The sequence below is a fragment of the Microtus pennsylvanicus genome, chromosome 12 (assembly GCF_037038515.1).
Source record: "Microtus pennsylvanicus isolate mMicPen1 chromosome 12, mMicPen1.hap1, whole genome shotgun sequence".
NCBI lineage: Eukaryota > Metazoa > Chordata > Mammalia > Rodentia > Cricetidae > Microtus > Microtus pennsylvanicus.
In genome coordinates this window covers 91,109,595-91,135,177 of record NC_134590.1, presented here as the reverse complement: position 1 = coordinate 91,135,177, position 25,583 = coordinate 91,109,595, and the positions used below count along the sequence as shown (strand labels likewise).

Below are 25,583 nucleotides of genomic sequence, written 5' to 3'. Positions count from 1 at the left end.
CCAGGGACCTGTGTGTCTCTACTTTCCCAGAGCTGGAATTAAACGTGCTCACCACCATGCCTGGTGTGTGTGTGTGTGTGTGTGTGTGTGTGTGTGTGTGTGTCTGTGTTTGGAGGCCAGAGGTTGGTGCCTGGTGTCCCCCATTATAGCTCCCCATCTTATATTTTGAGACATGGTCTCTAGCTGAGCTTGAAGCTCACCGATTGACCAGACTTGCAGGTCAGTGAGCACCGAGTATCTGTCTGTCTCTGCCCCCTGCCAACACCCCCGGTCCCAGTGCTAGAGTTAGACATATGTGGCTCTCCATGTGGGTGCTGGGCATTTAAACTCATGTCTTTATATTTGCATGGTAAGCCTTTTTCCAACTGAACCACTCCCCAGCCCCTAGCTGGGGGTCATTGAAGGGAGATGCTTCCAGAGGCCATGCAGAAAAAAGAGATCAAGGAAGACATGGCCCTCAACTCTGAGCCTGTACCCCAGTAGAGCCTTGACTTTGGGATGACCAGTCTTGACCCTGAACCCAGCTCTGACCTCACAGTGAGCTCTGATTTTGAGTTGACCCTAAACATCCGTGGTACCCCAACTTTACCCTGAGACAGTGATTCTGGGAAGGCCCTGATGCCAGGCAGTGTGGCCCATGGATTCCTCTCCCTCTCACACTGGCTAAGTCCAGCACAGGAAGCCTCTGTCAGCTCACGGCATCCCCTGTCCTTATTCCCTTGTTGGGAGATGCTGCGCTCTGGGTGGACTGTGGCGAAAGGCATGGGAATAGAAAGCTACTCAAATGTAGATCTATCAAAGTGCGCATGTGTGCGTGTGCATATGCACATGTGTTCATGCTCACGTAGTAGCTAAAAGTCAGCACTGGGTAGCTTCCTCTACCACATTCCACCTTCTTTCTGATTTAACTTATTTTTAGTTTATGTATGTGTGAGTTTTGCCTGCATGTATGTTCACGTGCACATCTTTCCGGCAGTGCCTGTGGATGCTGGGAGGCGGCATCAGACCTCTTGGAATTGGAGTCACAGATAGTTGAGTCTCTGTGTGGGTGCTGAGAATCGAACCCAAGTCCTCTACCAGAGCAGCTGGTGCCCTTAACCACCAAACCATCTCTTCAGTTCCTCTTTTACACTTATGTATTCCTTATTGATTTGCTCTCTCCATGTGCACGTGCCAGAGTGTGTCTGTGAGGGTACCCGGGACTGGACTCAGATTTCAGGTTTGGTGGCAAGCCTTTACCTGCTGAGCCATCTCGTCAGCCCCTGGGCCTCTCACTGGGACCCGAGGCTTGTTCATTTTGTTAGGCTGGTCTTGGGTGAGCACCAGGGGTCAAGCTGTCTCTGCTTTCTCAGTGCTGAGCTCACAGCTGCCTGCACCAACACACCCAGCTTATTTATTTGTTTTCACTGTGGGTTGTTTCTGGGGATGGAATTCAGTTCCTCGTGTTGGTATGGCAAGCACTTTACAGATGGAGTCATCTGTACTGTGGTGTGTGTGCCTCTCCCCTGCTGCCCTTCCCCCTCTCTGCTGCCTCTCCCCCTCCCCTGCCTCCCCTCCTCCCCCCTCCCCTGCCTCTCCTCCTCCCTTTCACCCCTGCATTCAACTGGTTCCTATCATGCTCTTGTTTTCTGCCCTGCCAGGAATGTTCTCAAAGAGCAAACAACGGCCGATTCACCCTGCGGGATCTGCTCATGGTGCCCATGCAGCGGGTGCTGAAGTACCACCTCCTCCTCCAGGTGCCAGCTCAAGGCGGGGTCCCTGGCTGTGGCTGGGTGCCTTTCTAAACTCCTTTCTCTTGCTCAGTTAAAAGTGCCCGACAAAAACATCCTTAAGGGAGAAAGCGCTTAGTTGGCTCACTTTCCAGGTTATAGTCCACCATCTTGGGAAGTCAAGGCAGGAACTGGAAGCAGCTGACCATGTCCACAGTCAAGGGTGGAGCAAACAAATGCATGCTCCCTCACTTATGCTTGGCGCAATCTCTGCACCAACACCGGTCCAAGACTCAGAACCCTGGGAGTGGAGGCACTCACAAGGGACAAACCTTCCATCTATATGAAGATAATTAAGATGGTCCCCCACAGACACGCACACAGGCCAAGCCAGTGTAGACAGTCTCTCCCTGAGACTCTTCTCAACTGTCAACATGACAATTAAAATGAATCATTACAGCATCCTAAGCTGTGACTAGAGGATAGGGGAGAGCTGACTTGGAGGGGTTAGCTTTTGGGTCATGCCCCAGTCTCTAGAAAGCCCTAGTGGGTCAGCATCAGTTTTTCTGGGGACTAGGTCCAGGCCCAGGTGACATCTAACTCCTTGGTCCACACAGGAGCTGGTGAAACACACGCAAGATGCTACGGAAAAGGAGAACCTACGACTGGCTTTGGATGCCATGAGGGTAAGGGACTGGGTGCCGTTGGTTGGGTACCCAAGCTGGCAGCAACCTCTCTGCCTCCTGGTGGGGTTGATCCTTTACTGCCCATGGAAGGAACTGGGCCAGGGGTGCAGGCAAGAAAGACTGTTTTACCGTGTCCCATTCACAGGACCTGGCACAGTGTGTGAATGAAGTCAAGAGGGACAACGAGACGCTGCGGCAGATCACGAACTTCCAGCTGTCGATCGAGAACCTGGTGAGGGGCGGAGCCGGGAGGGCCAAGGATGTGGACCCACGGGCAGGGGATCCATGCTTAAACCTCACTCTACCCACTGTGCAGGACCAGTCTCTGGCCAACTATGGCCGGCCTAAGATTGATGGCGAGCTCAAGATAGCCTCAGTGGAACGGCGCTCCAAGACGGACAGGTGGGTGGAGCAAAGTCGAACCTAGGGAGGAGCAGAGATTGTGGGCGGGTCCAGTGCTTAGGTGGAAGGTGGAGCGGCTTCAACATGAGTCCAGGGTGAGTAAATGCTTGGGCAGGAAGTGGAACCTGATTTCTAGACAGGTGGACGAGGTCAACACAGACTTGAGGTGAGCCTGTGTAGGGCCAGGGTCTCTTATTTGTAAGAGAGGGTCTTACCATGCAGCCCTGACTGGCCTTGAACTCACAGCCTCCTGAGAGCTGGAATTAAAGACAAGAGTACCATAGTTATATGAGGCCAGGTATTTAGACAGACAAGTAGGTAGGGTCAGCATGGATCTGGGGTGCAGTCTGGCTAGAGAGCATGGCTAGATGCCTAGATAGACAGCTAAGATGAGGGTCAAGATATACCTGAAGGATTCTTGGTAGGGCCAGCTTCCCGAACAGATGTGTGAGCAAAGTCCCTAGATTTGGAGAAGAGCCTGGATCAAGTAGACGGTGGGGCCCGACTGATAGATGGAAGGGTTGGTGGAGTCACCTTAACTAACTTGGAGCCTCGATCGATGTGCGGTTGAGCAAGGTTGGATAGGGCTGCGCCAACTTGGATCACCTGGGTGAGGTTAGGACACGCTGCTGAGCTTCTCTGAGTTGGTCAAGGTCAGGGCGAGAATCCAATGCAGGACGGGAGAGGCCTCAAAGATGGGGGCTGGAGCAGGAGAGGAAAGTTGGGAGGGGTCAGACCTGGCCCCTGACCTGGCGGCTTGCAGGTATGCCTTCTTGTTGGACAAAGCGCTGCTCATCTGTAAGCGCCGTGGAGATTCCTACGACCTCAAGGCCTCGGTGAACCTGCACAGCTTCCAAGTTCGGGATGACTCCTCCGGGGAGCGAGACAACAAGAAGGTGGGCTCTGTCATAGGCAGCTTGGCCTTGGGGTTGCCTGCATGTGGGTGAGAGAGAGAGAGAGAGTATCTAACTATTTACTTTTTAATCTTTTCATTTAAAAGTTCTGTTTTGTGTGTTTGTTGGAGTCCAGAGGCAAGCTCAGGTGTCATTCCTCAGGGGCCATCCACCACCTCTTGTTTTTTTTTCCTTCACACTGGCTGACCAGGGAGACCCAAAGAGTCACTCATCTCTGCTTCCTCAGTTCTAGGATTACAAACACAAGACATCACTACACACACACACTACTTTGAGATGGGGTTTCTCTGTGTTCTAGCTATCCTGGAACTCGCTCTCATTAGACCAGGCTGGCCTCGAACTCACAGAGATCTGCCTGCCTCTGCCTCCATAGTTCTGGAATCAAAAGCGTGCACCACCACTGTTTGGCCACTCCTGATATTTTTAATGTAAGTTCTGGGGCTTGAACTCAGGTCCCCGAGCACTTTATGGACTGAGCCACTGCCCTAGTCCAACACTGAACCCTTCAGTATCTGCATCATTCTTCTGGGTGGTAGGATTGAGGCAGGCATGGTCTTGGTGTTGCAGGCTTGTAATTTTAGCTACTTGGGAGCCTGAGGCTGGAGGACCCAAGTTCAAGGCCTGCCTGGTTAACAAAGTGAGTTCAAAGTCAGCCTGGGCAACTTAGTGAGCTCCTATCTCAAAAGAAAAAAAAAGGGTTATAGGATGTGCTCAGTGATTGAGCGATTGTGGGAGGCCGTGAACTCGTTTCTATACTGCTAAAACAATAGTAACTACAAACTAGAAACAAAAACTTCTAAAGACAAAACAAACAACAAACATCGACAACAAAAGAAGCAATAAGCCCAGGTGTTGTCCCTCTGCCATCACAGTTACATTGTAGCAACTACGGATAAAAAGGAAACAGATTCTACAAAGAAAGTAGCACCGGTCGTCCCACACAATGACTGGTGTGGGAGGGAGGGAAGTGGGCTATTCAAGATTCCATTGGTCAGAGTGTGGACTTGTTTGAGTTGTATGCCAGGCTTTTTCTTTGGTGCCACCAGCCAGCTCCCAAATCGTGACACAGAGACTTATTAGTTTTGAATGCTCGGCCTTAGGTTTGTTTCTAGCTGGCTCTTTCAAGGTACCCTGTTTCTCTTTATCTAGTTTTGCCTTGGGGCTTTACCTCTTTTACTTTCTTGCTCTCTCCATTTCTGGCTGACAGGTGGCTGCTTGGCTTCTGGCCCCAAGTGTCTCCCTTGTTCTCTCCTCTCTTCCTCTCATCCCTCTTTCTCTTGAGTCTAGATCTCTCCTATTTATTCTGTCCCCCTGCCATCCCTCCGTATCCTTTTTCCTGCCTAGCTATTGGTCGTTCAGCTCTTTATCAGGTGCCTTAGACAGGCAAGGTGAACCAGAGGCAACACATCTTTACATAATTAAACACACATCCTTACCTTGCTAAACAAATGCAGCAACACACCTTTACACAGAGTAATATTCCGCAGCATAAACAAATGGAACACATTTTTGCCTAGTTAAAATAATATTCCACAACAGAGTTGAAATCTCCCTCTTTGATCAGCTCTCTCTTCCTTTCCTCTCTCTCCCTCTACTTGGAGGATGAACACACAAACAATGACTTGGTGTCTTTCTGCAGAAGGCTGTGTGTGGCTGTGGGCTTGTGGATGTGTTTGGATGGTCTGGACAGCCTGTGTGAACATACCCATGCATATGTCCAGCAGCTAGAGCAGTTCATCACCTTGATGGATGAGGGACAGGTGGGATGTAGTCCTGCCTTCTTCAGGGGTTCAGTCTGAGATCTGTTTCTTGATGGGTGAGGGACAGGTGGGATGTAGTCCTGCCTTCTGCAGGGGTTCAGTCTGAGATCTGTTTCTTGATGGATGAGGGACAGGTTGGATGTAGCCCTGCCTTCTGCAGGGGTTCAGTCTGAGATCTGTTTCTTGATGGATGAGGGACAGGTTGGATGTAGCCCTGCCTTCTGCAGGGGTTCAGTCTGAGATCTGTTTCTTGATGGATGAGGGACAGGTTGGATGTAGCCCTGTCTTCTGCAGGGGTTCAGTCTGAGATCTGTTTTTTGATGGATGAGGGACAGGTGGGATGTAGTCCTGCCTTCTGCAGGGGTTCAGTCTGAGATCTGTTTCTTGATGGATGAGGGACAGGTTGGATGTAGCCCTGCCTTCTGCAGGGGTTCAGTCTGAGATCTGTTTCTTGATGGATGAGGGACAGGTTGGATGTAGCCCTGCCTTCTGCAGGGTTCAGCCTGAGATCTGTTTTTTGATGGATGAGGGACAGGTTGGATGTAGCCCTGCCTTCTGCAGGGGTTCAGTCTGAGATCTGTTTCTTGATGGATGAGGGACAGGTTGGATGTAGCCCTGCCTTCTGCAGGGGTTCAGTCTGAGATCTGTTTCTTGATGGATGAGGGACAGGTTGGATGTAGCCCTGCCTTCTGCAGGGTTCAGCCTGAGATCTGTTTTTTGATGGATGAGGGACAGGTTGGATGTAGCCCTGCCTTCTGCAGGGGTTCAGTCTGAGATCTGTTTCTTGATGGATGAGGGACAGGTTGGATGTAGCCCTGCCTCTGCGGGGGTTCAGTCTGAGATCTGTTTTTTGATGGATGAGGGACAGGTGGGATGTAGCCCTGCCTTCTGCAGGGGTTCAGTCTGAGATCTGTTTCTTGATGGGTGAGGGACAGGTGGGATGTAGCCCTGCCTTCTGCAGGGGTTCAGTCTGAGATCTGTTTCTTGATGGATGAGGGACAGGTTGGATGTAGCCCTGCCTCTGCAGGGGTTCAGTCTGAGATCTGTTTTTTGATGGATGAGGGACAGGTGGGATGTAGCCCTGCCTTCTGCAGGGGTTCAGTCTGAGATCTGTTTCTTGATGGGTGAGGGACAGGTGGGATGTAGCCCTGCCTTCTGCAGGGGTTCAGTCTGAGATCTGTTCACCTTGATGGGTAAGGGACAGGTGGGATGTAGCCCTGCCTTCTGCAGGGTTCAGTCTGAGATCTGTTTCTCCACACACAGTGGAGCCACATGTTTCTTCTGATCGAGGATCAAGGTGGCCAGGGCTATGAGCTGTTCTTCAAGACACGGGAGCTGAAGAAGAAGTGGATGGAACAGTTTGAAATGGCCATGTGAGTCTCCTTCTCCTGTTGCTTTGTTCGCTCTCCACACCACAAAATCAACAGCAACAATGAGCTAAAAACAAAAGATAAAAATGAAAAACCCAGAACAATAGCGGCAACAACAAATGAAAAACAAAAGGACAAAAATAAAAAACCAAGGCCTCATCATCTTTCTCCTCTGCCTTTTCCTTCATTCTCGACTCTTTCTTCTTTCGTCCTCCGGTTCTTACTCCATGTACACACTCCACTCCCACTTTCCCGTTTTTTTTCCTCTCTTTTTATCTCCTCCTCTTCCTCTGCCTCCTCCTCTACATGCTCTTCGTTCTATTGAGGTGAAAGTTACATAACAAACCCCAAACATCTTGTAGCTACAATTCCATGACACTTAAACACTTGTGAAACCTGTAATTATCACCTCTTAGCTCAAACCCTTTCACCATCCTCAGAGGAGACCATGTACTCCTTTAGCCCTCACTCTCCACCCTTCTCTTAGCCTTTGGTGCCCCCCACCTGCTTCCTCTCCCTGTTGATAGTCACAGCACCTTGACTCACAATAGCCTGAAGGTGGATGCAACTCAAACATCCACGCATGGATGCCCAGACACACTGCCATGCCTTTATTCTGAGAATGCTCTTCATCCATGTGCAGGATGACGTATTGGTTCTTTGCTTTCATATTCTCTTTCCAGCTCCAACATCTACCCAGAGAATGCCACAGCCAATGGGCATGACTTCCAGATGTTCTCCTTTGAGGAAACCACTTCTTGCAAGGCCTGCCAGATGTTACTCAGGTGTGTATGTGGGAGACCCTGCTCCTGGGGCTTGCTCAGACTTCCCTCTGTAGAGAGAGAGTCTTCGCTAGTCACCCACTTGAGAGAAGGGAAGCCCTACTGTGGTCCATTACTCCTCTTCCACCTGTCTTCCTTCTCCTCTCCCCCCTCATCTTTCTTTTGGATAGTGTCTGCCTTAGTAGCCCAGGCTAGACTTGGATGCACTATCTGCTTCATCCTTCCAATGATGGGATGGCAGGGGTCCATCACCAAGCTTGGCCTTTGCTTTCTTTCAAAGGACACGTGTTGGTGTTTAGGGTACCAGTTATACCCCATGACTCCCCCTTTATCTCTCTTGTATTCCAGAGGCACATTCTACCAAGGATATCGCTGTCATAGGTGCAGGGCACCTGCACATAAAGAATGTCTGGGGAGAGTGCCTCCGTGTGGCCGCCATGGGCAAGGTATTTCTAGGCCAATGTGAGGGAGGCGGGCTACTTCTCTGTTGGGGGATTTTCTTCTGAGCTATGTACTTTTCCTTTCAGTAGATTTCTCAGGAACTATGAAGAAGGTAAGATCCAATTTCATTCTGTACTTGGGAAGTCATAGAGGCTCATGAGAGAAGAACCAGGAGACCCTAGAAATGGGCTTTGCCATCCTTGGCTGGGCAAGCACAGTGAAGCACTAAAGATTCACCTGGCTGGGAATAGGTGTCTACTTCCGCCATCTCTTCCTCTAGGACAAGCTACATCGAAGGGCCCAGGACAAGAAAAGGAATGAACTGGGTGAGTGTGCAGAGCGCTGTGAGGGAGCAGCTGGATGCTACTCCAGGAGTGGGAGGAGGAAGACCACATCGCAAGCTGCTCACTGGGTGAACTAGGCGGGGCTCCACCCTGACTACGCCCCAGCCCCTCACTGGGTGAACTAGGTGGTGCTCCACCCCTGACCACGCCCCCAGCTCCTCACTGGGTGAACTAGATGGGACTCCACTCCCTGACCACGCCCCTAGCCCCTCACTGGGTGAACTAGGCGGGGCTCCACCCTGACCATACCCTCAGCCCCTTTGGGGGATTCTAGAAGGGAGTCCACTCTGACCATATTCCCAGCCCCTCACTGGGGATTCTAGGCGGGGCTCTACTCTGACCACACCCTCAGCCCCTCACTGGGGATTCTAGGCGGGGCTCCACCCCTGACCACACCCCCAGCCCCTCACTGGGGATACTAGGCTGGGCTCCACCCTGACCATGCCCACAGCCCCTCACTGGGGATTCTAGGCTGGGCTCCACCCTGACCATGCCCACAGCCCCTCACTGGGGATTCTAGGCTGGGCTCCACCCTGACCATGCCCCCAGCCTCTCACTGGGGGATTCTAGGCAGGGGCTCTACTTCTAGTCCACCCTGTGTACATTGCCTAATGTGTACACTGCAGTGGGAATGCTGGGGCCTGGGGTGGACACACTTGAGTGGATGCTGCTCAACTTGAGTTCTAGTTTCTCCACACCCTCATCACCACTTAGTGTTATCAATCTTATTCAATTTAGATGCAGCTTTAGTGCTCTATCAACCACGTTGTTCCATTTCCTTCCACCCTCCAGGTCTGCCTAAGATGGAAGTGTTTCAAGAATACTATGGGATCCCTCCCCCGCCCGGAGCTTTTGGAACTTTTTTGCGGCTCAACCCTGGGGACATTGTGGAGCTCACTAAGGCAGAGGCTGAGCACAACTGGTGGGAGGTATGGACGGTGGCTGTAGGAGGGAGGGGCAAAGGATGCGTGCGAGTGATCAGAGGGCTCAGGGCTCCATGTGTGAGGTTCCGGAGTGGGTCCCCGTGCGACAGGGATAGCCACCTCCTGGGAGCTGGAACTCCCTGGCAGCTCTAATGGCCATCACAATGTCTTTAATTCTATGGGCTAATTTTTTTGTCTTGGGGTGCTCGGGTGGATCTCAGGACTTCAAGAGTGCTAAGTAATCCCCCCCTCTCTCTCTGTCTCTCACACACACACATACACACACACACTAATGGGTACCTATTAATTCTGCTCATGCGTTTGTTTCCTGCTTTTCTAGGGAAGAAATACTTCTACCAATGAAGTCGGCTGGTTCCCCTGTAACAGAGTACGCCCCTATGTCCACGTGAGTGCCTCGTTCTGGATTGTGAGGGTCAAGGGTCAGGTAGAGGTCTAGCAGACAGACCCATCTAGGGAGGTCACCTTGAGATTTCCCCAGGGGTCATCCATGTCTGTCATGCCCGTACCCATCCTGTCCACATGGCAGGTCACACCTTGCTGAGCCAAGCCACCCTGGAGTCAGCATGCAATTGCTAATTGTGGAAGCTTATTGCTTTTTCTGTGAGAAAACCCACACTTTTCTTGGGGTGTTGTATGGGACAGGCAGAGGCCCAGAAGGTGGGCCAGTCCCTGCCTTCTTTCGTAAGTACTGAGCCAGGTCCTGTGAAGTCATATGGTCTCCTTCTTCCTGGTCATGCTCCTGATGGGCAGATCTGTCATTTCCTCTTCAGCGGTTCCCTGTTCATTATTATTTTTTTTCAAAAAATTACAGTTTTAAAAATCAATTTTTGGAGCATTTCGTACATATGTACAATATGTTTTGATCATATTCAGCCACCATTCATCCCCCTAATTCCTCTCAGATCCACTCATCCCTACCAACTTTGTTTTCCCTTCCTTCCTTCCTTTCTCCCTTCCTTCCTTTCTTTTTTTTATTTTAAATAATTCTGAGTTATCCAGGCATGGTGGCACAAGCCTTTAATCCCAAGACTAGGGAGGTAAAGGGAGGTGGATCTCTGTAAGTTTAAAGACAATCTGGTCTACAAAGTGAGTTCCAGGTTAGCCAGAGCTAGACCTGCGTCTATACACCCGCCATGCTAGAACTGCGTCTATACACCTGCCATGCTAGACCTGCGTCTATACACCTGCCATGCTAGACCTGCATCTATACACCTGCCATGCTAGACCTGCGTCTATACACCCGCCATGCTAGACCTGCGTCTATACACCTGCCATGCTAGACCTGCGTCTATACACCTGCCATGCTAGACCTGCGTCTATACACCTGCCATGCTAGGCATGCCTCTATACACCTGCCATGCTAGACCTGCGTCTCTACACCTGCCATGCTAGACCTGCGTCTATACACCCGCCATGCTAGACCTGCGTCTATACACCCGCCATGCTAGACCTGCGTCTATACACCCGCCATGCTAGACCTGCGTCTATACACCCGCCATGCTAGACCTGCGTCTATACACCCGCCATGCTAGACCTGCGTCTATACACCCGCCATGCTAGACCTGCGTCTCTACACCCGCCATGCTAGACCTGCGTCTATACACCCGCCATGCTAGACCTGCGTCTATACACCTGCCATGCTAGACCTGCGTCTATACACCTGCCATGCTAGACCTGCGTCTATACACCTGCCATGCTAGACCTGCGTCTATACACCTGCCAGAGCTAGTCCTGCGTCTATACACCTGCCATGCTAGACCTGCGTCTATACACCTGCCATGCTAGACCTGCGTCTATACACCCGCCATGCTAGACCTGCGTCTATACACCCGCCATGCTAGACCTGCGTCTATACACCTGCCATGCTAGACCTGCGTCTATACACCTGCCATGCTAGACCTGCGTCTATACACCCGCCATGCTAGACCTGCGTCTATACACCTGCCAGAGCTAGACCTGCGTCTATACACCTGCCATGCTAGACCTGCGTCTATACACCTGCCAGAGCTAGACCTGCGTCTATACACCCGCCATGCTAGACCTGCGTCTATACACCCGCCATGCTAGACCTGCGTCTATACACCCGCCATGCTAGACCTGCGTCTATACACCCGCCATGCTAGACCTGCGTCTATACACCCGCCATGCTAGACCTGCGTCTATACACCCGCCATGCTAGACCTGCGTCTATACACCCGCCATGCTAGACCTGCGTCTATACACCCGCCATGCTAGACCTGCGTCTATACACCCGCCATGCTAGACCTGCGTCTATACACCCGCCATGCTAGACCTGCGTCTATACACCCGCCATGCTAGACCTGCCTCTATACACCCGCCATGCTAGACCTGCGTCTATACACCCGCCATGCTAGACCTGCGTCTATACACCCGCCATGCTAGACCTGCGTCTATACACCCGCCATGCTAGACCTGCGTCTATACACCCGCCATGCTAGACCTGCGTCTATACACCTGCCATGCTAGACCTGCGTCTATACACCTGCCATGCTAGACCTGCGTCTATACACCTGCCAGAGCTAGACCTGCGTCTATACACCTGCCATGCTAGACCTGCGTCTATACACCTGCCATGCTAGACCTGTGTCTATACACCCGCCATGCTAGACCTGCGTCTATACACCCGCCATGCTAGACCTGCGTCTATACACCCGCCATGCTAGACCTGCGTCTCTACACCTGCCTTGCTAGACCTGCGTCTATACACCTGCCATGCTAGACCTGCGTCTATACACCTGCCATGCTAGACCTGCGTCTATACACCTGCCATGCTAGACCTGCGTCTATACACCTGCCATGCTAGACCTGCGTCTATACACCTGCCATGCTAGACCTGCGTCTATACACCTGCCAGAGCTAGACCTGCGTCTATACACCTGCCATGCTAGACCTGCGTCTATACATCTACCATGCTAGACCTGCGTCTATACACCTGCCATGCTAGACCTGCGTCTATACACCTGCCAGAGCTAGACCTGCGTCTAAACACCTGCCATGCTAGACCTGCGTCTATACACCTGCCATGCTAGACCTGCGTCTATACACCTGCCAGAGCTAGACCTGCGTCTATACAGCTGCCATGCTAGACCTGCGTCTATACACCTGCCATGCTAGACCTGCGTCTATACACCTGCCAGAGCTAGACCTGCGTCTATACACCTGCCATGCTAGACCTGCATCTATACACCAGCCATGCTAGACCTGCGTCTATACACCCGCCATGCTAAACCTGCGTCTATACACCTGCCATGCTAGACCTGCGTCTATACACCTGCCAGAGCTAGACCTGCGTCTATACACCTGCCATGCTAGACCTGCGTCTATACACCTGCCATGCTAGACCTGCGTCTATACACCTGCCAGAGCTAGACCTGCGTCTATACACCTGCCATGCTAGACCTGCGTCTATACACCTGCCATGCTAGGCATGCGTCTATACACCCGCCATGCTAGACCTGCGTCTATACACCTGCCAGAGCTAGACCTGCGTCTATACACCTGCCATGCTAGACCTGCGTCTATACACCTGCCATGCTAGACCTGCGTCTATACACCTGCCATGCTAGACCTGCGTCTATACACCCGCCATGCTAGACCTGCGTCTATACACCTGCCATGCTAGACCTGCGTCTATACACCTGCCAGAGCTAGACCTGCGTCTATACACCTGCCATGCTAGACCTGCGTCTATACACCTGCCATGCTAGACCTGCGTCTATACACCTGCCATGCTAGACCTGCATCTATACACCTGCCATGCTAGACCTGCGTCTATACACCTGCCATGCTAGACCTGCGTCTATACACCTGCCATGCTAGACCTGCGTCTTTACACCTGCCATGCTAGACCTGCGTCTATACACCTGCCATGCTAGACCTGCGTCTATACACCTGCCATGCTAGACCTGCGTCTATACACCTGCCATGCTAGACCTGCGTCTATACACCTGCCATGCTAGACCTGCGTCTATACACCTGCCATGCTAGACCTGCGTCTATACACCCGCCATGCTAGACCTGCGTCTATACACCTGCCATGCTAGACCTGCGTCTATACACCTGCCATGCTAGACCTGCGTCTATACACCTGCCATGCTAGACCTGCGTCTATAACCCGCCATGCTAGACCTGCGTATACACCAGCCATGCTAGACCTGCGTCTATACACCTGCCAGAGCTAGACCTGCGTCTATACACCTGCCATGCTAGACCTGCGTCTATACACCAGCCATGCTAGACCTGCGTCTATACACCTGCCAGAGCTAGACCTGCGTCTATACACCTGCCATGCTAGACCTGAGTCTATACACCTGCCATGCTAGACCTGCGTCCGTACACCAGCCATGCTAGACCTGCGTCCGAACACCAGCCATGCTAGGCCTGCGTCTATACACCTGCCAGAGCTAGACATGCGTCTATACACCTGCCATGCTAGACCTGCGTCTATACACCTGCCATGCTAGACCTGCGTCTATACACCTGCCATGCTAGACCTGCGTCTATACACCTGCCATGCTAGACCTGTGTCTATACACCTGCCATGCTAGACCTGCGTCTATACACCTGCCATGCTAGACCTGCGTCTATACACCTGCCATGCTAGACCTGCGTCTATACACCTGCCATGCTAGACCTGCGTCTATAACCCACCATGCTAGACCTGCGTATACACCAGCCATGCTAGACCTGCGTCTATACACCTGCCAGAGCTAGACCTGCGTCTATACACCTGCCATGCTAGACCTGCGTCTATACACCAGCCATGCTAGACCTGCGTCTATACACCTGCCAGAGCTAGACCTGCGTCTATACACCTGCCATGCTAGACCTGAGTCTATACACCTGCCATGCTAGACCTGCGTCCGTACACCAGCCATGCTAGACCTGCGTCCGAACACCAGCCATGCTAGGCCTGCGTCTATACACCTGCCAGAGCTAGACATGCGTCTATACACCTGCCATGCTAGACCTGCGTCTATACACCTGCCATGCTAGACCTGCGTCTATACACCTGCCATGCTAGACCTGCGTCTATACACCTGCCATGCTAGACCTGCGTCTATACACCTGCCATGCTAGACCTGCGTCTATACACCTGCCATGCTAGACCTGCGTCTATACACGTGCCATGCTAGACCTGCGTCTATACACCTGCCATGCTAGACCTGCGTCTATACACCTGCCATGCTAGACCTGCGTCTATACACCCGCCATGCTAGACCTACGTCTATACACCCGCCATGCTAGACCTGCGTCTCTACACCCGCCATGCTAGACCTGCGTCTATACACCCGCCATGCTAGACCTGCGTCTATACACCTGCCATGCTAGACCTGCGTCTATACACCTGCCATGCTAGACCTGCATCTATACACCTGCCATGCTAGACCTGCGTCTATACACCTGCCATGCTAGACCTGCGTCTATACACCTGCCATGCTAGACCTGCGTCTATACACCTGCCATGCTAGACCTGCGTCTATACACCTGCCATGCTAGACCTGCGTCTATACACCTGCCATGCTAGACCTGCGTCTATACACCCGCCATGCTAGACATGCGTCTATACACCCGCCATGCTAGACCTGCGTCTATACACCCGCCATGCTAGACCTGCGTCCGTACACCAGCCATGCTAGGCCTGCGTCTATACACCTGCCATGCTAGACCTGCGTCTATACACCTGCCATGCTAGACCTGCGTCTATACACCTGCCATGCTAGACCTGCGTCTATACACCTGCCATGCTAGACCTGCGTCCGTACACCAGCCATGCTAGGCCTGCGTCTATACACCTGCCAGAGCTAGACATGCGTCTATACACCTGCCATGCTAGACCTGCGTCTATACACCCGCCATGCTAGACCTGCGTCTATACACCCGCCATGCTAGACCTGCGTCTATACACCTGCCATGCTAGACCTGCGTCTATACACCTGCCATGCTAGACCTGCGTCCGTACACCAGCCATGCTAGGCCTGCGTCCATACACCAGCCATGCTAGGCCTGCGTCCGTACACCAGCCATGCTAGACCTGCGTCTATACACCTGCCATGCTAGACCTGCGTCTATACACCCGCCATGCTAGACCTGCGTCTATACACCCGCCATGCTAGACCTGCGTCTATACACCTGCCATGCTAGACCTGCGTCTATACACCTGCCATGCTAGACCTGCGTCCGTACACCAGCCATGCTAGACCTGCGTCCGTACACCAGCCATGCTAGGCCTGCGTCTATACACCTGCCATGCTAGACCTGCGTCTATACACCTGCCATGCTAGACCTGCGTCTATACACCTGCCAGAGCTAGACCTGCGTCTATACTCCTGCCATGCTAGACCTGCGTCTATACACCTGCCAGAGCTAGACCTGCGTCTATACACCTGCCATACTAGACCTGCGTCTATACACCCGCCATGCTAGACCTGCGTCTATACACCTGCCAGAGCTAGACCTGCGTCTATACACCTGCCATGCTAGACCTGCCTCTATACACCTGCCATGCTAGACCTGCGTCTATACACCTGCCATGCTAGACCTGCGTCCGTACACCAGCCATGCTAGACCTGCGTCTATACACCCGCCATGCTAGACCTGCGTCTATACACCTGCCATGCTAGACCTGCGTCTATACACCCGCCATGCTAGACCTGCGTCTATACACCTGCCATGCTAGGCCTGCGTCTATACACCCGCCATGCTAGACCTGCGTCTATACACCTGCCATGCTAGACCTGCGTCTATACACCTGCCATGCTAGACCTGCGTCTATACACCCGCCATGCTAGACCTGCGTCTATACACGTGCCAGAGCTAGACCTGTGTCTATACACCTGCCATGCTAGACCTGCGTCCGTACACCAGCCATGCTAGGCATGCCTCTATACACCTGCCATGCTAGACCTGCGTCTATACACCTGCCATGCTAGACCTGCGTCTATACACCTGCCATGCTAGACCTGCGTCTATACACCTGCCATGCTAGACCTGCGTCTATACACCTGCCATGCTAGACCTGCGTCTATACACCTGCCATGCTAGACCTGCGTCTATACACCTGCCATGCTAGACCTGCGTCTATACACCCGCCATGCTAGACCTGCGTCTATACACCTGCCAGAGCTAGACCTGCGTCTATACACCTGCCATGCTAGACCTGCGTCTATACACCCGCCATGCTAGACCTGCGTCTATACACCTGCCAGAGCTAGACCTGCGTCTATACACCTGCCATGCTAGACCTGCGTCCGTACACCAGCCATGCTAGGCATGCCTCTATACACCTGCCATGCTAGGCATCTCTCATATCATGTAGACTTTTGTCCATCATTGAAGGAAATGAATACCATGCCTGGTGTCCTAGTTTTATTTCTGTTGCTGTGATAAAACACCATGGCAGAAAGCAACACGGGGAAGAAATCAGCCTATGATTCCAGGTTACAGCCCATCATTGTAGGGAAGTCAAGGCAGGAGCTTCAAATGCTGCTCACATCACACTGACAGTCAAGATCAGAGAGAAATGGCTGTGTACTCGACTCATTTTGTCCTCCATATACAGTTCAGGATCCCTGTCCTAGAGAATGATCCACCCATAGTGGGCTGGGCTTCCTACATTAGTTAACACAATGAAGAAAATCTCCCACAGACACATCCACCGGAAGCTTGATCTACAATCTCTCCTTGAGACTGTCTTCTCAGGTGATTCTAGGTTGGGTCATGCTGGAAAGGTAGCCATCACATTTGATGTGAGGCTAATGAATGTGTATTATATGTGGTATATAAACACGAGGGAAGCCAATTGTGTCCTAGGGTTGTTTCCCCATGAATAGCACAGTTCCTGGAACATGGCACCCATTTAGCAGATGCTAGTGGAGTGGATGTGAGTGGGTGTCCCTGAAGTCTTCCAGGTAAGGGCTTCTTCTCTGAGTCTGGGTTTTTGTCTGTGTTCCCAGGGCCCTCCTCAGGACCTGTCTGTGCATCTCTGGTAAGTACAATTACATTTCCTTATTTTAAAATGGAGTTTTGTGTATGTGTTTGGGGGGTGTCAAGGGAGAACTAAGGCTGAATGTGGAGGCTTTCAGAACAATTGTTAATTTATTATTTGGATCCCAAGCACTTCTGAGTTTACCCTGAGCTAAGAGCTGCTGGGGAGTGACAGGGGAAAGGAAGGTGACTCTGGGCCATTACAAAAGTCACAGTGACAGTCAGATGGTGGTGGTGATGATGGACATGATGATGGTGGTGATGGTGATGCTGGTGATGGTGAGGGTGATGAAGATGTGATGGTGAGGGTGATGGTGGTGGTGATGATGGTGATAGTGATGGTGATGACGAGGATGGTAGTGATGGTGATGATGGTGATGATGATGATGGTAAGGGTGATGAAGGGGTGATGGTGAGGGTGATGGTGGTAGTGATGGTGGTGGTGATGATGGTAGTCATGGTAAGGGTGATGATGGTGGTGGTGATGGTGATAGTGATGGTGATGACGAGGATGGTAGTGATGGTGATGATGGTGATGATGATAGTAGTGATGATGAGGGGGATGATGGGGATGATGGGGTGATGGTGGTGATGATGATGGTGTTGCTGGTCATGTTGATGGTGGTGATGGTGGAGAGGAGAGTGTGACTGTGGTTCGTGTGATAGTGGTGATAGTAGCTGTGGTGAGAGTGACAGAGACGGTAGTGGTGACAGTGATGGTGGTGGTGATGATGACGGTGATTATATAGAAATAGGTTACATTGTGTATACCCACAATATATAAAAATGTAGTTAAATATATATAAAATTATACATCACATGTAATTGTATTACTCATGCTACATATATAATAATAATAGACTTTATATATTGTTACACATATAAATATGGATGCTTCAGCATGTATTGTATAAGGAGACAGACATGGCCAGTGAAACAGCTCAGTGGATAAAAGCACTTGCTGCTAAGCTGGGGGACCTGAGTTCAGGGAGCAAAACAAGCCTTTGCGTCCCTGGTGAGAGGAGAGGACTGGTGCCAAGCTCCATAGGCAACACAACAGCCATAAAGACATTGAAAGGACACAGGTAATCACATCACAATGCACTCATATTTACATCTCTATCCGACACAACAGCCATAAAGACATTGAAAGGACATATTACAGGATAGGTAATCACATCATGCTATAGTTATATTTGCATTGGTATTTGGTAGTTTTTAGTGCATTCAGAATAGACTGTAGTCTTCACCTCTGGTTCCAGAACCTTCTAGCAACTTCCCAATCTCATTCCTACAGGCATATTTCTTCTGACTAGCCCCAGCACCCACGAGTCTGTTTGGTCTCTGGACCCTCCTGCTGTGGACATTTCCCACATGGAGTCCCATACTGTGTGGCCTTTGGTGTCTGGTTCTTACACTGAGTGTGGTGTAGGTCACACTGTGGCCCTGGTTTCATTCCTTTTTCAGTTGACTCTTTCTGGTTTTTAAAACATTGCATTAAATACTATTAATTTATTTTTGGGCTTCCCTTAAATATTCTTTTTACACTTATTATGCATTTGTGTATGTACATGTATACATATGTATGCATGTGCATGTATGTGTGCATTTGTGTGTATGTGCGTGTGTGTGTGTGTGTGTGTGTGCAGGTCAGAAGATGTGTGTATGTATGTGTGTGTTTGTTTGTGTGTATATATTTGTGTGCAGGTCAGATGACAACTTGTGGGAGTTGGTTCTCATTTCATCCAGAAAATTTCCTGGATTGAACTCAAGTCCTGAGGCTTGGCAGAAAGTTCCTTTACCTCTGAGTCCTCTTGACGGCCTTTCTCTTAACCTTTGCATATGAGGCTGACACCCCACTCGGTTTCTATCCTGGTGCTCACAGAGATGAATGTCTAGTGTGAGCTCGGGGAAAATGCCCATCAAAGCAAACAGGGACCCCCAAAAGCCTGAACTGCACCCCAGTCCTTCACCCCTTGGCATGACTGACTCAGGTCTGTCCCTGTAGGTATGCGGGTCCCATGGAACGAGCAGGAGCCGAGAACATCCTCACCAACCGCTCTGACGGGACCTACCTGGTGCGGCAAAGGGTGAAAGATACAGCGGAATTCGCCATCAGCATTAAGTAATTTATCCCTCCCTGCCCATGCCCCTCTGACCTGGGCTCCTCCTTCTCTGGCCAGGAGGCCTCCTCTGACCTGGGCTCCTCCCTCCCTGCCCACGCCTCCTCTGACCTGGGCTCTTCCCTCCCTGCCCACGCCTCCTCTGACCTGGGCTCTTCCCTCCCTGCCCACGCCTCCTCTGACCTGGGCTCCTCCCTCTCTGACCACGCCTCCTCTGACCTGGGCTCCTCCCTCTCTGACCACGCCTCCTCTGACCTGGGCTTGCCAAGGGTGTCTAGGCTTTTACCTCAAGAAAGTGTATCTGTCTACTTGCACCTTTTATTGAACTACTGCATTCTACAGATTTTTCTCCCCCTTACCTTGTCCCCTCTTCTTTTCCCCTCCCCTTGCATTTTTTTTTTTTTTTGCCTCTCCTCTTATTTGAGGCCAACACTTTGAGCTTTGATGTGTGTGTTAGCTGTGGTATTTGTCTTCCTGTGTCTGGCTTATTACGCTTCAGAACATCCCCCACTTCCTCCGTGTTGTAAAGGACAGGATATCATCCTTTCCATGGCCCGATCAATTCCACTGCATGTGTCTGTCATAGTTGCTTCATCTACAGACTCCTTAGTTGATTCTGTGTCCTGGGTGTTGTTGACAGTTCTGCAACCAACACAGGCATGTTGGTGTCACACGGATATGCTGACTGTTTGTCCTTGGCATATGAAATCTAGCTGCTTAGGTCTCATGGACTCCATGCTTCACCGACTTGTGTCCCACCATTGAACTGTGACTTTCCCTTGCATTATTTATTGTGGACATGTATGTGGGCATTTACCCATGTGTCCACATGTGGAGGCTGTAGGCTGAGGTCAGGTGTTTTTAAGAAATTAAAAAGTGCATTTATCTATTTGTGTTGTGTGAGGGCGTGTCTGCCACGGCCTGCATGTGGTGGTCTTTGACAGTTTGCGGGGTCAGGTCTCTCCTTCCATCGTGCAAGTCTCAGGGATTGAGCTCCTGTTGCTAGTCTTGTGGAAACCCTTTATGCACTGAACCATCAACAGCCCTTGCTTGAGGTGTCCCCCCCTCCGCCCCTGAGACAGGCTTTCTCTGTACAGCACTGACTGTCCTGGAACTCACTCACTCTGTAGACCAGGCTGGCCTTGAGCTCAGGGATCCACCTGCCTCCTGAGTGCTGGGATTAGCTGTGTGCCACCACCATGCCCAGCGTCTCTTTCCATTTTTGTTGTTCTGTAATTCACCACGACAACAAAGCCCCTTTTCTTCCCATCCTTCCTATTCTGCCATCTTTTGTGGGGAGGCATGGTGGCAGGGGCACGGGGCTGTGGGGAAGGCCACCCACATAGACCAACCTGGTGAGGGCATTCTCTCAACTGGCGATCCCTCTTTCAAAATGACTCTAGTGTGTGCCAAGTTGATGTAAAACTAGCCAGCGCAGAGATGAGTGCTGGGTTCACTTTCTCTTTTCTTGTTTGGTTCAGAACTTCAGTCCCTGGGATGTTGCCACCCACATTCAGGGTGGGCTTCCCCTGTCAGTTAACTCTCCCTCACAGACATGCCCAGAGGCTGTCTATGGTGGTTCTGGGTCCTGTCAGGTTGACACTCAGGATGAGCTACCTCAGGGAGAAAACAAGCAACAGATAGAAAAGAGGAAGAACCGAAGGCTTAGAGTAGCAGAGACCCGGAAGGGGTGGATTGCACTGTTCCCGTCTTTAGATGTGAGGGCTCCACTTCCTCTAAGGAGTCCATCTTTGGGGCTTCTAGCCTGGGCAGAGGCATGGGAGAGATCCTCAGACTCAGGACTCAGCCATCTGATTTTCCCTCTCCCTTGCTCCAGGTATAACGTCGAGGTCAAACATATTAAAATCATGACGTCAGAGGGGCTGTACCGGATCACGGAGAAGAAGGCTTTCCGGGGCCTTCTGGTAAGGGCCACTGCCCCCACCCCCACAGAAGCCGTTAAGAGCGTGTGAGGCGTGTGTCTGCCTCTGTGTCTCAGGGTCCTCACTTTGTAGTGAGAGAAGCCCTTCCCAGGGAACCACCGACTGTGAACTCATCCTCCATCCCCGTAAGGACCCACAATGTGGAACAGACAGGACAGGATGGTGTCAGGTGCTCACAGTGGAATTTGTTGATGTCCGACAGACTGAGCTGGGGAGAAGGTTTATGGATAAAGTGTCTGAGAGCCTGAGTTGGATCCCCAGAACCCATGTAAAAGCCGGGTATGGCGGTGCTTGCCTGTAACCCTAGCTCTGGGGAGTTGGAGACAGACAAGAGGATACTCAGGGCTTGCTGCTGAGATTGGTAGGCAACCAGGAAGTTCCAGGCTCCGTGAGAGGCCCTGTCTGAACATATACGGTCTCCGAGTGTGATAGGGGTGGACCCCTGAAGTCCACCTCTGTTCTCCACATGCGTGCCCATACCCCCACACAGATGTGTGCAAACTCACCCCACCTCTAGTCAGCCCACCCTCTGCCTTCCTGTTCCACAGGCTACCAGAGCCCATAAGGTTACAGGTCTCCAAACTGGCCCCGTGTGACCCGAGCGACTGCCTGTCTTGTTGAGAATTTATGAGTGGGCGCTCATGGTGGTTGGTGTACCGTTAATTCTTTTTATCTCCCTCAAGCCATTTAAAACTGATTGGTGTGTGTAAGTCACGTGGGCCTGACCCATGATCAGTAGACCTTTGAAAAAACTGAGGACATGGACAGAAAATTCACAACTTAAAAAATTACATTTTATTTATTTACCATTTTTTTTGTGTGTGTGCACACTGGACCTGTGAGGGTCAGAGGACTCTGTTGAGTCAGGTCTATATGGAATGTGACCCACTGAGCCATCTCACTGACCCTGCGCACCAATTTTTTTTAAAAAAAAATGATACTGGCATTTTTTAGCCTGGAGTTCTTGAATGGGACACTGGGTGTTTGTGAAACACCCTTGAATTCGGGCCCTGCTGATTCTTTGTCATCAGTATGAGCCATTTGTGGGAGAAATACCCATAAATCCAACAAACAGGGAAGCCGAAATCAAATCTAAAGTCTTTTGCGGAGGTCAGATCTGAGCTACGAATCTCAGCGGCCACTCATGATTAGTGTCTCTGTGTCTCTGGTTCTAAAATGAGAGCATGCCGGCCGGATGACTCTGTGGGTAAAGGGAACACACGTGGTGGAACGGGAGAGCTGAGTCCTGCAAGTTGACCTCCGACCTTCATATGCTCTCTGTAAACCCCCTTCCAGCATGCTCAACGCTCAGGGTTCCCCGGAAGCCTTTACACTGGCTGGTGCCTACGTGATTATTAGTTTTAAAGGCGTGGGCACTGACGGGAGGCCTTGACTTTGGCGAACCTATTTGTTAAACTTGGCAGGAAGTAAAATGAACTGGCTGCTTGGAGAAGTGGCCTTAGCCTGAGGTGGTCTACTGTTTACTCTGTTCACTGCTGTGACCAAACACCTGGCGAAGAGGGATGGACAGGTTCTTCCGGCTCAGGAAGGCTGGGGACTGTCCTGGAAGGAGGCCTTGTCACACTGCGTCCTTAGAGAGACCAGGGAGATGGATTTTGGTGCCCAGCTTGCTTTCTCCTTTTCATTCTCCCTGGGGTGGCAGCCATGGGTAGAGCCACCCACATTCAGGTGGCTCTTCCCACCTCATCTAACTCAGTGCAGCCAGGCCCAGAGGTTTGCCTCTCGGGTGAGTCTAGGTCCTTCAAAGTGACTGTCGATACGACCCATCGCAGGGCCCCTTCTGCAGAACATCCTTGCTGTTGCAGTAGAGGAAGGCGGTCCCCATCACAGGGAGCTGATTGGACTGCGGATGAGAGCTACGCTGTGCTCTGCTGTGGGCTGGCCAGCGGGATAGCGACTGTTCTGTGTTATTTTCCCAGGAACTGGTGGAGTTTTATCAGCAGAATTCTCTCAAAGATTGCTTCAAGTCGCTGGATACCACCTTGCAGTTCCCTTACAAGGAGCCTGAGAGGAGAGCCATCAGCAAACCGCCAGGTGGGAGGATGCCCCAGGCTGGAGGATTGCACAGCACCTTCTTAGGGTTCCAGGGCCGCCTGCCCCCTCTTTTGGTTTTAATAACTATTTTTCAAATGCTTCTTTACGTGACTTTGTGTGATGTTGGAGGTTTCTCCTTTTATTTGTTAAAAGATTCGTTTCTATGCATGTCATATATGTTGCAGAGCAGGTGTTGGGTTCACGCGTGTCTGTGGGAAGAAGAGTGAGTTTAGCCTTTCGTGACTGCAGGGGGATTCAGCCTCTCAGGACAGAAGCACTTTTCCTTGGCTCAGGCATTTTTATGTTGCTCCATATTTACAGTCTACCTGGTTGATCTCCATATGTTCAGAGCACTCTGAATGATGTTTCCAAAAATACAATGACAAGTGTCAATTCTTGGTTCATGGGGTATCCCAGTTTTCTGGTTTCCACAAACCAAGCTTGCATAGGCTTTGTATTCTCGGCAAACTATCAGATAGAATTCACATAAGGTGACAAGAGGTATCTGCTAAACCAAAGATTGATTAGGGCCAGGTACTGGCACTCCAGAGCTAGACGGGGAGTAGCCCAGTGGGGATTGCTGCTGGATACTAACACTCTGATACCAGGCAAGGTGTAGTCCAGTTGGAATGCTGCCGTGTGTGTGTGTGTGTGTGTGTGTGTGTGTGTGCCACATGAGTACTGCCTGAGTTAGGTTTCTATTGCTGTGAATAGACACTATGACCACCTCAACTCTTAGGAAGGAAAGCATTTCATTGGGGTGGCTGGCTTACAGTTTCAGAGGTTCAGCCCATTAACGTGGTGGGGAGCATGGTGGCATGTAGGTAGACATGGTGCTGGCTATATCTCGATCATAAAACAACAAGACATGGACAGAGGCACTGAGCATGGCTTGGGATGTGTGAGACCTCCAAGCCCACCTGCACAGTGAAGTACTTCTCCAACAAAGCCACACCCACTCCACCAAAGCCACGCCCACTCCACCAAAGCCACACCCACTCCAATAAAGCCACGCCCACCCCAACAAAGCCACACCTCCTACTAGTGCCCTCCACTATGAGCTTGTGAGGGCCAGCTGCATGCAGACTAACACAAGAACAGTTCTGTAGTGTAGATGGCCTTGTATCCCCTGGAGCTGGAGCTATAGGTGGCTGTGAGCTGTCCAGCTTGGGTGCTGGGAACTGAACTCAGGCCCTTTGGAAGAGTAGCAAGTGTTATTAATCACTGAGCCATCTCTCCAGCCCCTGTTTTTAATTTTTAATCATGTGTATACATGTGTGTCTGTGTGTGGCTCTGTGAACTTGAGTGCAGTGTCCGCAGAACCCGGAAGAGAGTGCCGGATTTCCAGGAACTGGAGTTACAGGTGGTATTGGTACTGGGAGTTGAATCCCTGATCCACCTCTCCAGCCACTCTTGATTACTTTTTAAAATATAATCAACTCTCTCTGTGTATCTGGGCTTAAATATGAAGGTTAAGGACTCAGATGTAAGAAATCGACTTACATAAAACACTATTAAAATGATTTAAAACCTGGTCTCACCAGGTATGATGGTCTTCTTTTTTCTTTTATGCCCCGACAGTACTGAAGCATGCATGGGCAGCCCATATACGGCGGTTCTGTTGAACTTGTCCATAGTGGGTTTCATGGTCTAAGTTGATGAGGACGACTGACCAGGTCCCTTCCTCAAGAGGGCACCAGATCTCATTATAGATGGTTGTGAGTCACAATGTGGTTGCTGGGAATTGAACTCAGGACCATTGGAAGAGTAGGCAGGGCTCTTAACCACTGAGCCATCTCTCCAGTGTTTTATGTGCTTGCTCATGTGTGCTCTGCTCCTTTTCTCCACTCTTATTCTGCCTAAGACCCCTCCCCACACGCACTCTGCCTAGGGAATGGTGCCACTCATGGTGGGTTGGATCTTCCCCATCAATTTGCTTTATTAAGACAACCCCATGGGCACGCCCACAGGCCAACACAATGCGGACATCCCTCTCAGAGACTCTCTTCTCAGGTTATCCTAGGTTAACTATCGCAGAAGCCCTTCATCTAGGTGACATCATCCAGAGAGCATGTCTCTGCACTGTCCCAAGATGACGCCTGC

The 25,583-nt window shown here is 51.1% G+C and overlaps 1 protein-coding gene across 2 annotated transcripts in view; it reads left to right on the top strand.

Annotated features, from left to right (window-relative positions):
- Vav1 (vav guanine nucleotide exchange factor 1) overlaps positions 1 to 25,583 on the top strand; it is a 52,165-nt gene that overhangs the window by 22,504 nt on the left and 4,078 nt on the right. Inside the window, exons 10-25 of one of the 2 annotated variants that reach the window (XM_075942542.1) lie at positions 1,641 to 1,736; positions 2,327 to 2,395; positions 2,541 to 2,627; positions 2,712 to 2,797; positions 3,561 to 3,693; positions 6,735 to 6,844; positions 7,525 to 7,626; positions 7,972 to 8,069; positions 8,154 to 8,176; positions 8,345 to 8,390; positions 9,201 to 9,337; positions 9,672 to 9,737; positions 17,329 to 17,360; positions 19,368 to 19,484; positions 21,320 to 21,407; positions 23,366 to 23,480. In XM_075942542.1, coding sequence (XP_075798657.1) covers positions 1,641 to 1,736; positions 2,327 to 2,395; positions 2,541 to 2,627; positions 2,712 to 2,797; positions 3,561 to 3,693; positions 6,735 to 6,844; positions 7,525 to 7,626; positions 7,972 to 8,069; positions 8,154 to 8,176; positions 8,345 to 8,390; positions 9,201 to 9,337; positions 9,672 to 9,737; positions 17,329 to 17,360; positions 19,368 to 19,484; positions 21,320 to 21,407; positions 23,366 to 23,480 — 1,405 coding nt within the window. Of the gene's footprint in view, positions 1 to 1,640; positions 1,737 to 2,326; positions 2,396 to 2,540; positions 2,628 to 2,711; positions 2,798 to 3,560; positions 3,694 to 6,734; positions 6,845 to 7,524; positions 7,627 to 7,971; positions 8,070 to 8,150; positions 8,177 to 8,344; positions 8,391 to 9,200; positions 9,338 to 9,671; positions 9,738 to 17,328; positions 17,361 to 19,367; positions 19,485 to 21,319; positions 21,408 to 23,365; positions 23,481 to 25,583 lie in introns of both variants that reach the window. The other variant, XM_075942541.1, reaches the window with a different exon arrangement.